Below are 18,590 nucleotides of genomic sequence, written 5' to 3' on the forward strand. Positions count from 1 at the left end.
GGGGGTTGATGCAGCCAAGGGGTGCCCTCGGACACCCTTGTGCTGCTCCTCACCTGAGCTCACTGCCTCCAAAAGCCTCTACCCAGCTAGGCAAATCAAATGTACCTAAAAGGTCACATCTGTAAGTTATATAGGCCAATGCCTCCCCCTGTTCTCAATCAGAGACCCAGCAATCTGTAGCTGAGGAGAGGGAGGCAGGAGGAGAGGGGAGAGCGTCTGAAAGTCAGGCTCTCCATCCTGGATGAAGCGGTCCAGCCTCAGCCTCAGCCTCAGTCCAAACCCTATGGCTGAGCAATGATCAGAAAACTGGGACACGCTCACTTGGTCCTGAAATGGTTCTTTGCAAGAAAAGGTACTGCGAAGCCCCATTTTCTATAAATACCTTTCCCTCTCTCTCTCTCCCACCCTCTCGCTCTTTCTCCCTCTGTTGCTTATGTGGATGGGGCCCTCTCAGAGGGCTGAGGAGTGACCCAGAAACTGTGTGTTGTACCAGCCAGGGACACTTCTCTGATTATAGAGTCTGCGTTAACCTCAGTACTGGAGCACCAGTTACAGAGATGTAGCCTGCAGATATGCTCAAGGTTACACACACCAAGTACAAGCAGTGTTTCAGCCAAGCCAGTCATCTATGGTGAATTTAGCATAGGAATGCAAATACTAATGCAAGGTTATCAGCATGACTTGGTTTCTCTGTTGTACTCAGTACAAACCTAGTGGAGTATGAGTCCCAGAGGGAGCTAGAGTAGTGGATGCTGTGTTTTACCTGACAGGTGTGTGTGCTTTCAAAGTGAGCGGTATTCCCACGTTGAGGTGGAAGATGACATTCACTCTGCAGACGCACACTTCTAAAAACAAAGATGAAATGCAAAAAGACAGCAACACATAATGACAAAAATCATTAACAAATACAGTACAATCTCAGCATAGCAACGCAGGAGAGAAATAGGCTAATATTCAAGCATTTTTCACTGAAGTTGTGGGGACTTCAGGGAAACACAACTATGAAAGCTCAATTGTCCAGAATTCAAGCTGTGAGCAACTACAAGCGGGTTTCAGGCTCGACAAAGCCGAGCAAAGTTGCTTCAGTTGGTTGAAGTCTGTTTAAAGAAAGAGTGAGATCAGTCACGCACTTCCTTCATCATCAGTGTCTTCAGAAAACGAATTTTACATTTGACAAAGTATCTGTGCATCTATCTATGCATCTATGCATTAGGGAGCTCACTGGTTTTTACAAAAGTAATGAATTAAGGTAATGGCAGGTTAATGAAAAGAAAAAAAGGGTAGTGAAAAGGAAGGTGTCATAATGATGCTAAGCCATTCTTTGCCCTGTTGTATTGTTATTTTCATGAGTGTATAACCCCTTAGTATTAAACGTACTGGTGTGTAGGTTTAACATATAGTGCTGGATGTTCCCACAGTGAAAAACTGAATTCGGTTGGTGTTCAGCACATGAAGTGTTCTCATGGTCAAAATCATTTCAAAGACAAGAAGGACTTTGCCAAAAAAAAAAAGTAAATATGAAAACTAGTGCACTAAATAATGACAATAATAATCTGAAGGGTAAGTCATCACTTAAACAAACAAGGTATCAACAAACATAACCGTAAGTCAACTGTTAAGAAAATAGCATTTATTTGATGCAAACTCTGTTTGAGTAAACTAACCACATTTTCACACATGTTGGTGTATCTGTCATGCTTAAAGATGCATTATGATTGACCTGCTCAGAAATGCAACACTGTATCATGGGAAATTTATAGTGTCCCCTGAACAGCCTCAGACAGGTAGGAGCACACCCACAGTTTCAGATAGGTCTGTCTTTAAGGGGCACCACATTTCACAGAGGAGAAGTAGAGTTCAGGACTGTTGCTGACCCGGACATCAGAGAGCAGAAGCGAAACCTGCAATGAAATGATGCCATTTTAAGATTAAAGATTAAACGGGGGATTAAAGCAAAAAACAAAAAAAAAAAACTGCTGATTTTTTTTTGGATCAAGTCATATTTCCCCCTCTACAACTTGTAAAACAGAGGAGAGAGAGTTACAGACGAGGCCACCAGATGAAGACGTGTACACACTGTTTGGGGTTTTTTTTTGTCTTTTGTTTTTTAAAGAAAAGCTAGCTAGCCTTTTAGAGCGTCCACTTTCCTCCACCGTGCTGCCGTTGCCAATAGGATGTTAAAAAGGCGGAGACGGTTGGGAAAAAGCCGGGCGCCCTTAGCCCTCGACTGCTAAAACAAGTAAACTTAAGAGATTTTAGCACCAACCCACATGTAACCATTGCTGCTGTTCTCTAATGCAGCCACTTCCGTGCCATCACTGCCATACTGAATTCTCTTGTGCCATACCAAGCAAAAACACACATCTGGCTGTATGACTTTTTTTTTTTTTGCACAGCAAACTAAAAGGCTTGCAGACCCAGGATTGACTGAACCAGCTGATGACCAGCGTCGTAATAAAGGTTATCTAGAATGCCCAATGTTAGGCTGAGTGAAGCCAGATAACCAAAAGCTATCCGGGGTACGTTCGTCTACCCGCGAGTCTGATGTGAGTCTTACTGGAGCACGACTCTTAAGTCCAGTAAACACCTCCCTCCAGTCGCTTTTTTCCTTCTGATCTACACTGAACTCATACATGGCCTCTCTGGAATCCAATGGACAGCAATCCATCGTAGCGACAGAGAAGTTCAGTCCCTGAGGTAGTAAAAGAAAATGGAATTTCATTTTTCAAATGCCGCAAACAAAAGAGCCAAAGGCAAAGATGTGTTCAGTTTGCACCACCTAAAATAAAAACCAAAAACCTGACACTGTTCAAGATTTCAGAATGAAAACCCCACAAAATAAATCTAGTCATTCTTTTATGCTGTATGCAGCTAAGAGTTCAAAAATTAGCGAGCATACCCAATGCAGTGCTTCATTCCAGTAAACCAATCAAACACGACAGAACTTAAAGAATTTCCTTACGGGGATTAATAAAGTTTTTTTGATTTTGATTCTGATTCTGAACTAGTCCTTGCGCACACTTCGTATTAGGTTTTTCTATTCCTGTAAGTACAAACATTATAAACACTTTGGCCTTTGTTTTGTAATTGAATATGACATGAAGCTCATACAAACTCTACAGTTCTCGGCTACACAGGTACAGTCGAGCCAAATCCGTTACGGTCCATCGTTAGTGTTCTCTTCAATCATACAATGACAGTCTGAATCTCCACCTCCTCTGGGGAGGTGATGACATATTCCTCCTGCTGCTGCACCATCTGCACTCCCTCTTCCACTGCTTCCTCTGTGGTAACCATGGTAACTGTTCCGTCTGCCGTCTCCACGGTGCCCGCCGTGGCCAGCAGCGTGCCATCACTGATGGCGGAGGCCAGCGTCATGGCCACCTGCTCCGTCAGGCTCTCGGGCGTGGCGATGGTGATGGTGTCACCGCAGTCGGAGATGGACGGGCCCTCCTCGTTCACCGCCACATTCCGCACAATGATCTGGTGGCTGCCCGTGCCGCCGGCGCCATGTGACTGGCTAACAATTCGCTGCACCACTTTCATGATGTGGTTTCCCATCTGGCACGGAGAGTTTTGATATAAGCAGTAGTACTACGGTTACTTATAAGGTAACACAAATCCAACAAACAGTTATAAGTAATCTCTTTTAGAGCCTTTAGTCTATAAGTTCAGAAATCAGAAATTTTATATGTTCATTAAACTGAACTTTAGAAAACACTGAGATTCTGTAGATCATACAGATGTTCTGATTTATGGTGTGTGTGTCTGTGTACTGACCTCATTTTGGCTGTCTTGAATGACTGTAACCTCTTCTTCCTGCACTTCCTCTTCTGTTTGAGTCTGGAGAACATTAGAGGAGCAGATCAAACGAATGACAAAAACTAGCAATATATTGGACCCGACATTGACCCTTGGTTGAGGTTAAGGGGTCAGAGTGATCTTGTGATCACTGCATCCACCCCAAAGCTGTAGAACAAGTTTACCATTTACAATTCACTCTTCTCCCTCCATAGGCACATTTAGGGCTAAACTGAAGACCCACATATCCTCCCAGGCTTTTGAGTGTCCTTTAGATTTTATTTTTGGCTCTTGTCACAATATGCTTTATTTATTTATTTGTTTGTTTGTTTGTTTGTTATGTTCTTTTATTGTATAGCACCTTGGTAGTCTGTCGTTGTTTTAAATGTGCTTTATAAATGAACGTGACCTTACTTGTAGTCAGTCAGTTATGACAAAATTTGATGTGAGAAGCTCTGGAGTTACTAATTGGTTGAGCCTCTTCTAGGATCAATAACCTCCAACCCATTGTTTCATGGAGGCAAGTACAAGACCTACACACTGATGAGATAGTATTTTGGACCATTTGTCTTCAAAGGCAGAGGTGTTTTCTTTTTATGAAAGCTCTATTGTATCAACGGTTTTTACTGCAGACTAACTGCTTTCAAGAACGAGAAACGCCTGAAAACTTAGTTGCTGCCTACAGCAGCCTTGTTAATCCAACGGTTTAAAAGTAGTGTAATCTTTCCTGGGCCTTTCCAGGCTTGTTGGGCTGTGCAACTCTTCTTCTGAGGTCATTATTCACTTAACTTTCCATGACAGCGAGCAAATACTTAAATATGACTTCAATTAAAAAAAACAAAAAGAAAGTGCCGAGTATTTCATTTGTGTCTTTAAAGTTTGTTTCTCCAACAGGACTAAGCTGCAGATCATAATTTGGAAATATCAAAGTCAGATGTGTTTACAAAAATGGCTGCAGTTTCTTCACATTAGTCAGCAGCAGTTATGACTACTAGCTCCTCCTGCCTCCAAAACTGTATTTTCACCACGCAAATAAATTATTTTCAAGCTGCTATCCGACAATCTCCCCTGCCAGTTGCTTGTCCAAAAATCCCACTGAAGTCAATATTTGCATTCCAATCTGCTGTGTAAACAAATTAAATGTCAATTGCAACTTAAACTACCAGCAATCAAATCTTACCCTTTTTGACGGTCCTAAAACTAGAGTTCCCAGCACTTGACAAAGGAAAGAGCTGAGCGATTGGTTCTAATCAGTAACCCAATCGATTCCCCGCGGATGTGATCATTTTGCACTATGTGAAGCGTGAAATCGGTGTGCACTCCAATCACTGATGTAACAGCACGTATTCTGCTGTTGACTGGTCAAAAAATATCTCCTGCTGTACCACTGATTGGGGTGTGGACAGATGTAAAACATGCTTCAGAGTTTGAACTCACTGACTACAGGCCATCAGCAGTTTGCTCAGTATTGTTTTTTTCCCCTCACCCAAAAGTTGTGTTGCAAGAAAATAAACTACATGTTCTGTTTGCTCTAATCCCTGTGGCTCTCACCTTGATGATATACTCCTGCGTGTCTGCTACCACAGAGGAGAACTCCACCAGGACAGCATGAGGTTCCTCTGAGATGATGGCTGCGGTGGCGAGGCTGTCCACTGACGTCTGCTCCTCTGTTACCTCACCCTGCTGCTCACTGGAATCTTCCTTATGGCAGCCTCCTGGTGGGGAAAAAAAGCTTTTGCTATAAGACCTGTTATTATCACTTGCTAGTAATACTGACAACGCAAAGGTCAATTTGTTGTGATTTTGCTTTGATTTCTGTCGGTCACACTGACCTTTAGCACGCATATGTCGATTGAGGGTCCCGTGCTCAGCGAAGCCGCGTCCGCACTTCGAGCATTTAAAAGGCTTCTCTCCGGTGTGATGGCGGATATGTCGCACCAGAGAACCTTTCTCCCTGAAGCCTCTCAAGCAGAAGTGACACACATAGGGTTTCTCATCACCATGAGTCCGCTGATGCACCTGCAAGGCATTCTGAGCAAAAAAATAAGAGGTATATTAGAGATTATATGCCTTTTATGTCTCTGAAATAAATATTATAGAGGGAAAACTAAATAATGAAATTAAAGCAGAAAATTCAATCCAACACAAGCATTAACATTTACAAATAGCACTGGTAAATTCCACACAAATCACCTTGGTCTTGTATCCTTTGTTGCATCTGGCACAGTGGTAGGGTCTTTCATCTGAGTGGGCCCTCATGTGCTCACGTACGTGCCCTACGGTTTTGTACAGCTTGCCACACTCACCACACTTATATCTCCTCTCACTGACGTGAACTTCCATGTGTTTCTTCAGCAGGTAACCAGTCAGAAACTCCTTTTGGCAGAGTGTGCACTTAAAAGGCTTGTAACCTGTAAAAAGAGATAATATTTATCTTTGGACCAACAAAAAGTCATGTGTGTCCCATCAACTGCTTTCTTTTGATCACTTACCCAAATGGCCCTTGACATGAAAGCGGAAGTAGTTCAGTCCCTTGAAGGAGCGATTACAGTGTGGACATGTGTGCAATTTTGAGGATGTCTGATCATCTCCATCCTCTGTTTCCTGCAAAAGAAAGAGAAGAGTGAAGGTTACATGAAAGTCAATCTTCAGCAAATAATCTGCGACACTAGATTACGACTGGGAGTATTAATTAATCGTTCATCCCTAATTGCTGAAATTGTGCTGGTCAATCCCAGTTTCATGCACACCTACCTCTGTCTCCATCTCCACAAACTCTTCTTTAATCTGGATCTCAGTGATATTCTCATCAACATCAGGACAGTCAGAAACCACTTTATTTATCTCCTCAGTTGCCTGTGAGGTCTCCTCAACCACCGTTTCCTCTGTCCCCAGTGCAATTCCAGAGTTGATGATGGCCTGGCAGATGAGGTTGTCACCCGCTGCCGCAGCTGCAGCCAGGGCTTCTGCCTGAGACTGCTCGACCACCACCTGAACAGGGGGTGAGCAGCAGATAAGGAGAACAGGTTGAATAATAGTTAATGGCAAAATCACGTCATACCAAATGGCTCCATATTTTCTTTATCACTGAAAAAACAGAGCAAAAGCACTTTCAGGGGAGAGTACTTGTGTATTTTGATTGGTGACAGCCCGTACAGGACTTTTAGCTAAATATGTACCCTTTCTCCTCTCACCTGTTGCTCCTGCGTTGTTCCATCCACCTCCATTGTGAAGTGGACCTGATGGAGGACCTCTTGGGAACCAGCCTCTACCACACTGACAACAGCAGTCTGAGCCTCGACTATCTCCTGCTCCTCTGGTTGCTGCTCCACAACCACCACCTCTTGCTGGCCAGCCACCGTAGCATGTTCAGTTTCAATACCTTCACAATACACAGAGACCTGTCAGTGACTCAGAGAACTGTGGACCTATTGTGAATCTCTGTTTAAACGCAGCACTACATAAAGGACTTATCACTGTGAAAATTAAATCTGAGTAAAGCCTGATTAATGAGTATAAAACAGGTAAGAACAAGTATTCCATCAATAGCTTCAGCTTGTTTGCGTTGATAGAACAGACTGTGCAAGACCATCAAGCTACTCTCTTCAGATCACAGCTCCTGTACCAGAAATCTGACCTTTTTGAACTCCATCTTTGCTGACAAGTATCTCCTTGTACTGAACGAAGCGGATCTTTTCTGTGCAAGGTGTGAGGGCTTTAAGGTGTCTGGTGAGGGCACCTGACTCTCTGAAGGACTGGCCACAGAGGGTACAGCGATACGGCCGCTCATCTGCAAGAGAACAGCAAAAAAGCAGCGTTATCATTCGGTCAATGATAATCATCAGAGGATATCAATTCAAGATAAAAAACAGTCCTTAAGTTTCCTCTCTGTACCGGTGTGACGACGGTTGTGGCGAATCAGGGAGCCTTTAGTACGAAAGGAGGTCCCACACAGGTCACATGAGAAGTTCTTCTGGTCACTGTGAGTTTTCATGTGAGTTCTCAAGATGTTGGTCTGTTGGGGGAAAATAGAGTGTATTCAAGAGTCCAAACTGGGAACATCAGGTGTAATGAATACCCTGCCTGCCATCAGGCCAATTACTCACCTCATGTATGTATGTAGGTAAGAAAATACAACATTTTATAAAGAAAAACTCACTGTTTTAAATGTCTTTTCACAAAGTTGGCAAATGTAACGGCCCTCTTGGTTGACTTTGTAAAGAGGCTTGTCACTGTCAGCACTGTCAGATGTGGATCTTTCGGTCCCATCTGACTGGTCAGTGACTTTAACTGAAGAGATTTTCTTCCTGCGGCCTCGACCCAACAGACCACTGCTTTCATCTGTGTGAAAACCACACAAAATAACAGTTCAATGAGATGGACAAAATCATAGAAAATAACTGAAACACTCATCAACTACACAAAATGATCATACATTTGAATAAACAACGCTTTAACACAGTTTTCACAAAAGCTGTACACTGAAATCTTCATGAAGGGACGACTTATTGCAGAACTGCTGTATTAGACTGCATTAGTTTTAACTAGGTGCTCCTAATAAACTTCCAAATTAGTGAATATAATACATTCTTAGCTGCAGTCCATATGTTGACGCACCATTACTGGTCTTCTCTGGTTCCTCTGAGGATGCACCTTCAGCTGTTTTCACCTCTGAAGACGAACTTCCATTGGCTGCGGTATCCTAGCAAAATGCAGAGATCAACATTTGTTCCGCCTTTGCTGTTTACAGTGTTTGCTGGACCGTATAAACCAACACATCATAGCTCATACCTCTTGGTCGACACACCGGCTGCTCGCCTCTCGTTTGCAGCTCTGATGCAGCTTGTGCTGAATGAAAGCTTCCAGCGTGGAAAACTCGGACTGACAACGTCCACACTTGTGCACATCCTCATCTGACGGCACACAGACAAAATGAGATAATCCCTACAGTATTTGTGCTGCGAGCTACCAGCTAGCTAGTACAAACTTCTGTAAATACCGATGACTTGCTGAACTTCTGACGCTACAGCGAGGAAACTGACCAGCTAATGTTGCTAATGTTAGCTAGCTGCTAGCAACATTTCACGATGGAAGAAGTTAGCAAGGCCCAAACGCTGCAACTGATTAATATTTCGGAGTTGCTTTACGGGACTCACCTTCGTCTCCCAGCGTAGTCTGAATGGTGATTGTCTCGGTGCCGTTCTTCGTTTGCCCCTTCTCTGTTTCTGCCGTATGATTATTTTCTACATTCATGTCGTTCGAATTCTCCGTCCCTGTCGCAACGCTGCTACACGGAGGGAAAACATGGCGGATTTACGACCCCGTAGTCATAACAACAAAAAGAGCGCCCGTGTGTGTCTTTTGCCCGACAGAAAAGAGAAACCACGAAAATAGTCAACAATCGAATTCAATTTGGAATTTTATACCCAAATATATATTTTCTAAGCCAGCAGGCATTGATTTTTATTTTACTTTGTAACCGCAATGCCATTAAATTTGTCCAACTTCTATGTGCAAATGCTTCTTGAATTTATAAACATTGTTACCTTGTAGATATTATAACTGGGATGACAGACATTTTGTTCAATAACATCACTGCTTGCTTTTATTATTAATACAAAACTGCAATGGTTCACTTATGTCTTATTCAGATTTTTTTAGACTGAAAAACACACTCCAGTAGGAATTTGCTGAAGGATTCCAGTCTGGATGCTCCACAAGATTATTTATTATTCAAGATAAGATACGATAAGATACACCTTTATTAGTCCCACAATGGGGAAATTAAATTCGTTACAGCAGTAGAGAAGAAGATACAGGCACTCAAAATATACAACATGCAGACTTATTGAGTTACACATAATGTTACAGATAAAAAGATAAAGTAGTGTGTTTGGTCAGCGTAGTGACTGTGTAATGAGGTGCGGCTGTGAATATGAGTTGTTTTCATTAAAAATGTTATATCTAGAATTCCTGTCTATATCAGACCTGTCTTGACTTCTTCCCCAGTGCCTGACGGTCCCTTCTCCTTTATGTTAAGTGAACATGACTCAGCATTTTAAGATTGTAAGATCATAGATTTATAGGATTATAATTCGTGCAAAGCATGTAAGACACACAAAGACAAGATAATTAAGTCCACACAGTAAGAGAAGACAGAAGCACAAAAACATCTGGACTTGGATCAAGGCTAGCTATTCACGACACAAAAGTAAACAACACACACTTTACGGCAGCAGCTATGGCTTCGCACTTCAGCGGTGTGCTGCAGCTGACAGATCTGGATGATTTTATCACCCCCTCTCAGGTAGTGAAATGTGTTGTAACATGTTATAACGTTATACCTATTCCTTTTGGTTACGCCACTGATTCACTTTGCATATAAAAGCAGCCAGTTGCGGACAAACGTAAATAGTAGCTAGCATGTTCACTAGCTGTTAGCTGTTCTTGTCAGTGCCGCAACGTTAAAACCCTCATCACTGACTGGAGCTTATTTTAATGCGGTTTTAACTACTTGGTTTAATTGTTACTGGTAAGGTGATACTGACTACTGACAAGGTGTAAAACCCGAGAACGTTCAAACATTTAAAGTAAGCAGTTAGCTTGCTGGTAATGTTAGCCATGATGTAACCTGTGGTTGGTAATAACTTGGTCTTAGTGGTTATAGATGAGTTATACTTCATCTTAATAGACAATACGATACTGAACCTTGAATTACTGAATGTAACGGTAAACCAGGTATTTTTGCCAGTTTGATAAAGATGATACTCATGTGTTCATAAGTTTGGTTTGCGCGTCTCTGTTTTTCAGGAGTGTGTCAAACCTGTCAAAGTAGAGAAGAAACAAGGAAAATCTGTGGCTAAAATTCAAATAGAAGATGACGGAAGTTACGTCCAAATCAATCAGGTGGGTATCGAGGATTAAACAAAACTTGTGTGAGTGTGAACCATTAAAATTGAAGCATTGCACCTCCATTTATTTTGAATTAATTAGCTTTGTGTATTTAGGATGGTGGGAAGAAGAAGCTGGAGAAAGCAAAGATCACACTGAACGACTGTTTGGCCTGCAGTGGCTGCATCACCTCAGCTGAGAGCGTCCTCATCACGCAGCAGAGCCACGAGGAACTCTTTAAAGTGCTGCACAGCAACAAGGTATAGATGGACACATATTTGAATCCTTGTGCATTATGTGTCTTGTCAAGATTGCGTTTGCAGCCCTCATAATACAAGAGTGAACATTTTGTGTCTCAGGCCAATGCAGCTGAGAAGAAGGTTGTGGTGGTGTCAGTGTCACCGCAGTCCAGAGCCTCCCTCGCAGCACATTATAACCTCAGCAGTGGTGAGGCAGGCAGGAGACTTACTTCTTTCTTCAAAGGCATTGGTGAGGGCATATATTACTGTATCTGTTCTTTCTAAGTTATACAATCAAAAGTAAAACAGAAAATGAGATGGGTTGATTTAGATAGATAGTCACCCCTGAAAATTTTTTTTTTTTAACTCTTTATTATTATTGCAGGGGTTCATCATGTGTTTGACACTAGCTTTAGTCGGACCTTCAGCCTCCTGGAGAGCCAGAGAGAGTTTGTGGAACGGTTCCAGAGGAAGGAGCAGGACAACAAGGCCCTGCCCATGCTGACATCTGCCTGTCCAGGTACTTCACTAAAAACCTTGAATGTGTAATGTTGAAGCGGTATACAAGGTCAGTCAAAGCCATATAAGTAGAATAAAACTTTATTAACTTAATTTGTATGCAGCTATATTGAGGGAAGAATCTTATTCATATCGACAGTGAACCACTTAACTCACTGACATGCTTAGTAAAAGACAAAAACTAGTGTGACTTGTTTGTCCAAAGGCCAGCACCAAGACCAGGTTCCATTGTGTGTGTGTTTTATTCAGGTTGGATCTGCTATGCAGAGAAGACCCATGGGGAGTTTATTCTTCCATACATTAGCACCACTCGCTCCCCCCAGCAAATGATGGGTTCACTAGTTAAAAGCTACTTTGCTGAACAACAGGTAGGTAGTTTTTGGTGTCTAAGCAAATGGTGAGGGTTAACTCCTGGTGTATCTAGTTCTGGTGGTTGACTTCAATGAATGTATGTAGATGTATTTTTATCAAACAGGAGAGAATAATAAGTTACCATTGAGGTGTGTATTGTGTGTGCTGTTAGGGCCTGAGTCCACAGCAGATCTACCATGTGGCAGTAATGCCCTGCTTTGACAAGAAACTTGAAGCCTCAAGGTCAGACTTCTACCTGAACAAAGCTGAGACCAGAGAAGTGGACTGTGTCATCACCTCTGGTATAGTAACAACTCTTACAATGCTGTCAATGTGGACGAATGTGGAGTGTCTTGTTTTTTATACTTTTCACTGTCTCATACAGGAGAAGTTCAGAAAATGCTGGAGGAGGAAAATGTGTCCCTCAGTGATTTGGAGCCTGCAGTCCTAGATACAATGTATGTTCTGTGGTATTTTGCCTTTCCTTAGCTCATCACCTCTTTTAAAACAAGCCATACATTTCCAACGCATATGCTGCATTTTATTCTTAACTTAGGTTCAGCAGTGTTTGTGGGGATGAGTTCCTGAGCCATGGTGGGAGTGGTTCAGGGGGTTACCTCCATCATGTCTTCACCTTTGCTGCCAAGCAACTGTTTGGAGAAGAAGTGAAAGAACTCACCTACAAGACCCTCAGGTGAGTATGTCTCAGAAGCTTTAAAAAGCTTGAGAAGTTTATGGTAAATTAGTTTTTCAGGTTAATTATTGTTCCTGGATCAGTTAAACCAGAATTCAGTGTGAATCTAATTCCAATTATTGTTATATACATTCAAACAGGTTTTATGATCTCAGAATAGCTTTTCACAAGTCATGCCAAATTATAATGTCATACAACCAGTATCTAACTCATTGTTTTAGAATCTAACAGGTGCTGTTTGTGTAAATAAAATGGTTATTTGCACCAGCTTACTTACCTTCTGCCTTGTGTGTAGCAAGATTGTTGAATTTCCCAACTTAACCCCTCTGCTACAGGAATAAGGACTTCCAAGAAGTGACTCTTGAGAGGGATGGAGTAGTCCTGTTGAGCTTTGCTTCCACGTACGGCTTCCGCAACATCCAAAACCTGGTGCAGAAACTCAAGAGGGGGAAGTCTCCGTACCACTTTGTGGAAGTTATGGCCTGTCCATCAGGTAAGGAGAAAAATGCGCAAGTTAGAATTTCCCAAAATCTAATTAGATCTATAATCTGTTCTGTTTATTTATGTGTGTACTTTTTCTGGTATAGCATATGTTTGTCATACCAGAGAGTGACATTGTTTAGAACTTGTCACATATCTCTAAAAAGCACAACAAGCACAGTAGTGACTGGTGTTTACAAGGAAATTAAAACCCAGCGTGTTTCTCCTAACTTCTTGTTAACATACAGGTTGTCTAAACGGCGGTGGACAGGTGAAGGCCTTACCTGGTCAGAACCAAAAGGAGCTTCTTCAGAAGGTTGAGGATCTGTACAAGGCACAGCGCCCCCTGTTGCCAGAAGATGACATTCATGTGGCTGAGCTGTATCAGTCCTGGCTCCACAGTGTTGGGGAGGAGAGAGCCAAAGAGCTGCTGCACACACAGTACCACACCGTGGAGAAGATGACCAATGGACTCACTATGAAGTGGTGATGAATGACTACAGAACCATTCAAATATGACAGTTTTTGTCTGTCCTGTGAGAGAAGGGCGGGGTTATGTGGCCAACATAAGCATTTTTTTGATGTATGCCAGCAACCTTTTAAACCACTTTTCTCCTTGTCCAAAAGCTGTGGGCCTGGCAAGGTGGAAGACCTGGGCAGTGCCTGAGCAAAGCCAAATTATGTGTATGGTCTGATCATTTTCCCTTACGCTACTGATTGTCCTTTTGAAATGTATAAATAGTAAATAATTCATTTGTGTGGCACCTGTTACACTTTGAAAATGTGAATTAATACAAAGGAAAATATAATCATTCCTTGTTTATTTAACCTAATGATTATACATATATATACTTTTTGAAAAATAAACACATTATTTAATTGTAGCCATTTGTTTTGTAATTTTTTTAAAATGTTAAGACTATGTCCAACAGAAAATAGATTCAGACTGATACGCTTTATTGAATAATCTTGACTCTGATGTACAGTTACAAGCTCTCACAAAGTGAGGATGTAAACTCTGGGTTGAAAAGCAGCAATTTACATTCATAGTGATGTACACTACATCTTTCTCTACCTTTGTGGTGCTGTTTACAACATATCAGATACCTGTCCTAAATACTGAATTGAATTTAATGTATTTGATAGTAAGTTAATCTTCTACCTTTCAATGAGACACACATTTTAGTCACCCTTTACTCTTTAACTGCAAAAGTAAGCAAAAGAGCAGCTGGAAAATATAAACAGTATGTGCATACTGAAATTAGTTGATTGCTAATTGAGAAAGCAGTGGCAAGGTAACCAGCAAGGAAATAAAAATATGAAACATTAAAACTAAGCTGATTTTTACAAACAAGCTAAAAGGTTATTTAAAACAATAAATACATAAAACACATTAAAATTTAATCCGTTTTCCAATGAAAACTTGTATTAGCAGATATTACAGTTTGTGCATAAGAGACTGAGAGACCAGCCTTCAAGTTAATTTAGTTTGTAGGAATATTTAATGGAAGCAGCTTTACACTGGCCTTTTTGTGCACACACGGTTTTATAACTTAAACTACACACATGCCCCTTGAGGGCCACCCTGGCACCCAGCAGTATAAATTGCTTAAATTCAAGGTAAAAGCAACAACACCACAGTCTACAGTCTTGTGTCTTCCTGCATTCAGTCGTTCAGAATATTTCTCCTTGATAGGTGAGTATATCACATGTTCAGAGCCCTGAAAACTGGATCTCAGGGTCTGAGAAGCCCCCACTCCAAAGCCAACATGGCATGGGGAGGAAGCCTCTCCTTGGGCTTTTTAAATTTGTCCTTCTCCTTTCGCAGGACCCTCAGCACCTCTATGGGGTCAGTCTTCCCTGTGAACTTTTGCACTCCTTCTTCCCTACAGTAAAAAAAAGAAAGGATAAGAAAGGCTAACAACTGAAACAATATAACACAAAATTGTAGCGAGAAACTTGCTAATTCAACAAACAACTGTGACTGATAGATCCTGAAACATGAGCTCACCAGGAAATGTTTTACCATCATATGAAACCTACATAAGTCCTGTACTGACAACGCTGCAAGATGCACGCATACAGACAATGACACATATTATTTTAATGGATAAACTGCTGCAGGGAGATTTTTTCCAGTCTTTAACCCGCCCTTACTAATTTTGAGCGCTGATCAATACAGAAATAACAGCTCTGAAATAAAAGCTACAACCTGCCATTTCAGACACTGAAGTACAAAAAAACCCCAAAACAAAACATTGCTCAATTTGTCAATTTCCAGTTACTACCAAGATGGCAACGGGAGGCTGGTTTTCACTTGGCACCTTTTATGTTTCATACATAAATGCATGCAAATATCCAAACTCACGAGAGGCGAAGAAAAGGGTTGTATTCAAACTCCTCCATTAGGGTAGATGGCACTGTGGGTTTGTCATCATCATCTCTTGCCTGCATACACAAAAACTGTCAGGCAATTCGGTAAAATAAATATTTCTCATCTGCACTTCATGTGTAAACCCCATGAAAAGACTGAAAACCAGCAATGTATATGTCCCACCAACTATGTAGCCAAAGCCTGAAACAGCTTTAAGTCACTGTGCAATGGACCACCATTTAAAAACATATCAATGAGCCAACTTCAGTGAACATGGGCACTGCTGTTCGGTGTGAGCCAGTCCACATCTATACTGCTAGAATACTCACCAGAATAAAAAATGTGTATTAATCCACAACTAAAAATAGTCCCAAACAAATGAACTATTTATTCCTTTTCTGATTTTTCAGGACATAACTTTTCTTTTTATGAGACTATAAACTTTGACCTGTTTTTAAAGATTTACATCTTCCATAGGAAGCAATGGGCTTGGGGCTGAGAGCCACAGACAGACTGGGGAAACTGCAGCAGTTTTAGTTACAGTGCTCACCCTGGCCCAGCTCAGCATCTCCTTAACTTTCTCATTCTCCGGTTCCACCAGCATGGCAAACTTCAGGTTCTTAATGGTGTACTCGTGTCCACAGAACACCTTCTGCAGAGAAACAAAGCATGGTTTTAAGTCAGGCTTCCTGATTTCTCACACACATAGCAGTAGAGTTTGAGCCAGGCTGAACTCAATCCCTTCATTGTTTGTGTATTTATTCATCATTGTGACTCAAGTCTTACGCCAGCTTTTATCTGACCTCATGTTAGCTGTAGTTAACCCTGTGAGGGCTGCACACAACCACAACAAATATCTTCCACTAACCGTGTCTTGAGGTAGGGAGCCCAGCACCTGGGTGAGATTGTGGTACATCTGTTCTGCCGTACCCTCAAGAAACCTCCCGCATCCACCGATAAAAAGCGTATCCCCTAACAACCAAAAAAAGACAAAGATGAGATGTCACAGGGGGGCAGTGGTCAGTACACGTCATACCACACAACAAGAACAATGTACAATGTGCTGGGCAACAAGGATTCATATCTCTAGCCACTCAAAATAAAGTTATTAAGCATATTTTCCTGAGAACACAGTGAGTGTACTCTACAGGTATATGATGCATGAAGAAATGTGCGTCTCAGATTTCAACTGGTTCACCAGCTCTTTATGTTTACAGATAAAGACCTGTGAACACAGCAGGGGCGTCAGTGCACTCATCCTCCCAAACAAAGTAGCACATGTGACCAGAGGTATGGCAGGGAGTAAACAGGCACCTCACATTGATGGAGTTAAACTGTAAATGGAGAAAACACAATATCAAAAGACAACGTGGCAAAAAGACAACAAGAGAAACTGTGTCTTTGTATAATTGACATGTTGATATCATATCAGGACGTCTGTCCAGGTCCATCAAGGTAGAGACATTTTACTCCTGTTAATTCCGGGGCACCTTGAGTTCCTGAGCGTCGGTGACTTTATCGGTCAGACCTCCGATCCGATCATCTCCACCGTACACCCTCAACCCGGGCACCTCCTTCAGCAGAGCCTCATTACCCCGAGCATGGTCCCTGATCAGAGAGAACTGGTAAGTTATTATGTTTGCTTTAATCATCTATTTGTGGGTTATGGTCTTCTTGCTCCAAACACTCCTCTTACCAGTGATGGTGTGTGGTAAGAACAGCTGTCAGAGACAAGCCCTCTCTCTTCACTATTTCTAGCAACTGGACAAAAAAAAAAAAAGTAACTGTTAGCAGTATTTCCCATTAAGTATATATCTCACTAGAGCTGGAACAAATAGTTAACTGACAGAAAAAAAAACATTATTTTGATTATTTATTAATCATTAAAGTCAAAAAAAATGCCAAACATCTTGGATTCAGTTATTCAGTTAGTCATACATTTTTGAGGATTTCCTATTTTTCTTATTCTTATGTGATGTTAAACCGAATATCTATGGGTTTCTCGACTGTCTCTCACCCGGTGTGGTACAGCAGGATCCACAGCTATGGCCTGTTTACTCTGCTCTTCTATCACCAGGTACATGTAGTTGTCTTCCAGGATGGAGATCACCTTTACCTTCATGGCACCCCTTCACAGGCACGCACACGGGAGTGCGCGACACTTTGAGGAGAGGTTAAATTAGTCAACACTATTTGTATGGACAGTCATCCGGCTAACATCTGCATGCAAGCTGTTGAATTATCACTGATAATAAAGGCGTGCTACTGTTCGCTGCAGCGTTCAAACTACCTCTGACACTGGCGATGCGTCGTGTCATGAGCCAAACATTTACTGCAGCTTTAACATTAACGGTCAAGCAAACAATCTACACAAGAAAAGAAAAGGGAAAAAAAAACACGGTTACCTCAGTTCAAGAGAGATTCCGATTGTTGTGCTTGCACTTTGTGATGCTCTGAGAATTATTATCCTACATTTCTGCGTTCAGAGTAGGAAGTTATCGCGACATCATAAAGCCAGCATGTCCAAACCCAGACATTTTAATCGAGCCGGAAACTTTCAACTACCTGAAAATGTGGTGAGTTATTTAAATGCTTCATGCTGGAAACATACAAGTTGAACGTTGACTATTTAAAAATATTCAATACGGGATTATAATGGAGGACAATTTTATATATGCACACAATTTAATTATTGTATGTTTTAAATTCATAAAATAATGTTGCAAAGAAAAAAATGTTTTCATTTTAGCACTTATGTTCTTCATGAATGTAAATGATCTGCTCTTTATGAAAGTGCAACGTTTATGCTTTGTATTTGGTAGGCTAGGCTGAATGTTATTTTATTTTTAAAGTGATTTCAAAATTATAAAGAAAATTTAAATCTGGATGTAAAATACTTTCATGGAATCAAACGCTCTCTTATAAAACATGTGATCATCATGTAAAATATGATGCACTTATATAGCTTTAACAACCTAAGTGTATAAAGCAGTTAAAGGCCCTACAGGACTACATTTGTGTGGGTGAGGTTGTACTGTTTTTCTTCCTTTTGGTGCATGAAGTTTGGTGACCTCACATAAATAGAACAGAAGTGGCCCACTTTCAGCCTGAAGTATCCTAGGTATGATAATACAACACTTTCAACATGGCCATTCTGGAGCATCAGTACTTTTACTTTTGATGCTTAAAGTACATTTTGAGTACTTTTATTTTCACTGACTTACAACAAATGCGTTTTATT

The 18,590-nt window shown here is 41.3% G+C and overlaps 3 protein-coding genes across 3 annotated transcripts; 1 reads left to right on the forward strand and 2 right to left on the reverse strand.

The window, feature by feature from the left end:
• Window positions 1–2,341: 2,341 nt before the first annotated feature.
• e4f1 (E4F transcription factor 1) lies at window positions 2,342–9,086 on the reverse strand. Its single transcript, XM_041062862.1, has 14 exons — window positions 8,958–9,086; window positions 8,593–8,714; window positions 8,419–8,503; window positions 7,961–8,142; window positions 7,696–7,816; window positions 7,439–7,591; window positions 6,996–7,183; window positions 6,556–6,792; window positions 6,294–6,405; window positions 5,995–6,212; window positions 5,634–5,832; window positions 5,353–5,516; window positions 3,781–3,843; window positions 2,342–3,561 (listed from the first exon to the last, which is right to left on the reverse strand). Exons 1-14 carry the CDS (start codon window positions 9,052–9,054, stop codon window positions 3,187–3,189), a joined length of 2,316 nt encoding a protein of 771 aa, XP_040918796.1. The 5' UTR covers window positions 9,055–9,086; the 3' UTR covers window positions 2,342–3,186.
• A 903-nt stretch (window positions 9,087–9,989) lies between these two features.
• narfl (nuclear prelamin A recognition factor-like) lies at window positions 9,990–13,853 on the forward strand. Its single transcript, XM_041062873.1, has 11 exons — window positions 9,990–10,108; window positions 10,612–10,707; window positions 10,809–10,952; window positions 11,052–11,181; window positions 11,317–11,451; window positions 11,700–11,818; window positions 11,974–12,103; window positions 12,187–12,259; window positions 12,358–12,495; window positions 12,831–12,988; window positions 13,224–13,853. Exons 1-11 carry the CDS (start codon window positions 10,043–10,045, stop codon window positions 13,463–13,465), a joined length of 1,431 nt encoding a protein of 476 aa, XP_040918807.1. The 5' UTR covers window positions 9,990–10,042; the 3' UTR covers window positions 13,466–13,853.
• A 1-nt stretch (window position 13,854) lies between these two features.
• LOC121198620 (hydroxyacylglutathione hydrolase-like protein) lies at window positions 13,855–17,887 on the reverse strand. The gene is made up of 9 exons (XM_041062887.1): window positions 17,755–17,887; window positions 17,367–17,510; window positions 17,046–17,110; window positions 16,840–16,957; window positions 16,575–16,683; window positions 16,218–16,321; window positions 15,900–16,001; window positions 15,344–15,423; window positions 13,855–14,861 (listed from the first exon to the last, which is right to left on the reverse strand). Exons 2-9 carry the CDS (start codon window positions 17,469–17,471, stop codon window positions 14,711–14,713), a joined length of 834 nt encoding a protein of 277 aa, XP_040918821.1. The 5' UTR covers window positions 17,472–17,510; window positions 17,755–17,887; the 3' UTR covers window positions 13,855–14,710.
• Window positions 17,888–18,590: the final 703 nt, after the last annotated feature.

The sequence above is a fragment of the Toxotes jaculatrix genome, chromosome 18, assembly GCF_017976425.1.
Source record: "Toxotes jaculatrix isolate fToxJac2 chromosome 18, fToxJac2.pri, whole genome shotgun sequence".
Taxonomy (NCBI): domain Eukaryota; kingdom Metazoa; phylum Chordata; class Actinopteri; family Toxotidae; genus Toxotes; species Toxotes jaculatrix.

Excerpts from the sequence above, each read along its gene's own strand:
- LOC121198620 (XM_041062887.1), bottom strand. The coding sequence starts at position 17,471 with ATGAAGGTAAAGGTGATCTCCATCCTGGAAGACAACTACATGTACCTG. Across the intron at positions 16,684-16,839 it reads CCGACGCTCAGGAACTCAAG|TTTAACTCCATCAATGTGAG; the intron begins GTGCCCCGGAAT and ends CTCCATTTACAG. Across the intron at positions 16,322-16,574 it reads CGCCCCTGCTGTGTTCACAG|GGGATACGCTTTTTATCGGT; the intron begins GTCTTTATCTGT and ends TTTGGTTGTTAG.
- e4f1 (XM_041062862.1), bottom strand. The coding sequence starts at position 9,054 with ATGAATGTAGAAAATAATCATACGGCAGAAACAGAGAAGGGGCAAACG. Across the intron at positions 8,504-8,592 it reads GCCGGTGTGTCGACCAAGAG|GATACCGCAGCCAATGGAAG; the intron begins GTATGAGCTATG and ends GCATTTTGCTAG. Across the intron at positions 3,562-3,780 it reads TTCAAGACAGCCAAAATGAG|ATGGGAAACCACATCATGAA; the intron begins GTCAGTACACAG and ends TCTCCGTGCCAG.
- narfl (XM_041062873.1), top strand. The coding sequence starts at position 10,043 with ATGGCTTCGCACTTCAGCGGTGTGCTGCAGCTGACAGATCTGGATGAT. Across the intron at positions 11,452-11,699 it reads GCTGACATCTGCCTGTCCAG|GTTGGATCTGCTATGCAGAG; the intron begins GTACTTCACTAA and ends TGTTTTATTCAG. Across the intron at positions 12,989-13,223 it reads AGTTATGGCCTGTCCATCAG|GTTGTCTAAACGGCGGTGGA; the intron begins GTAAGGAGAAAA and ends GTTAACATACAG.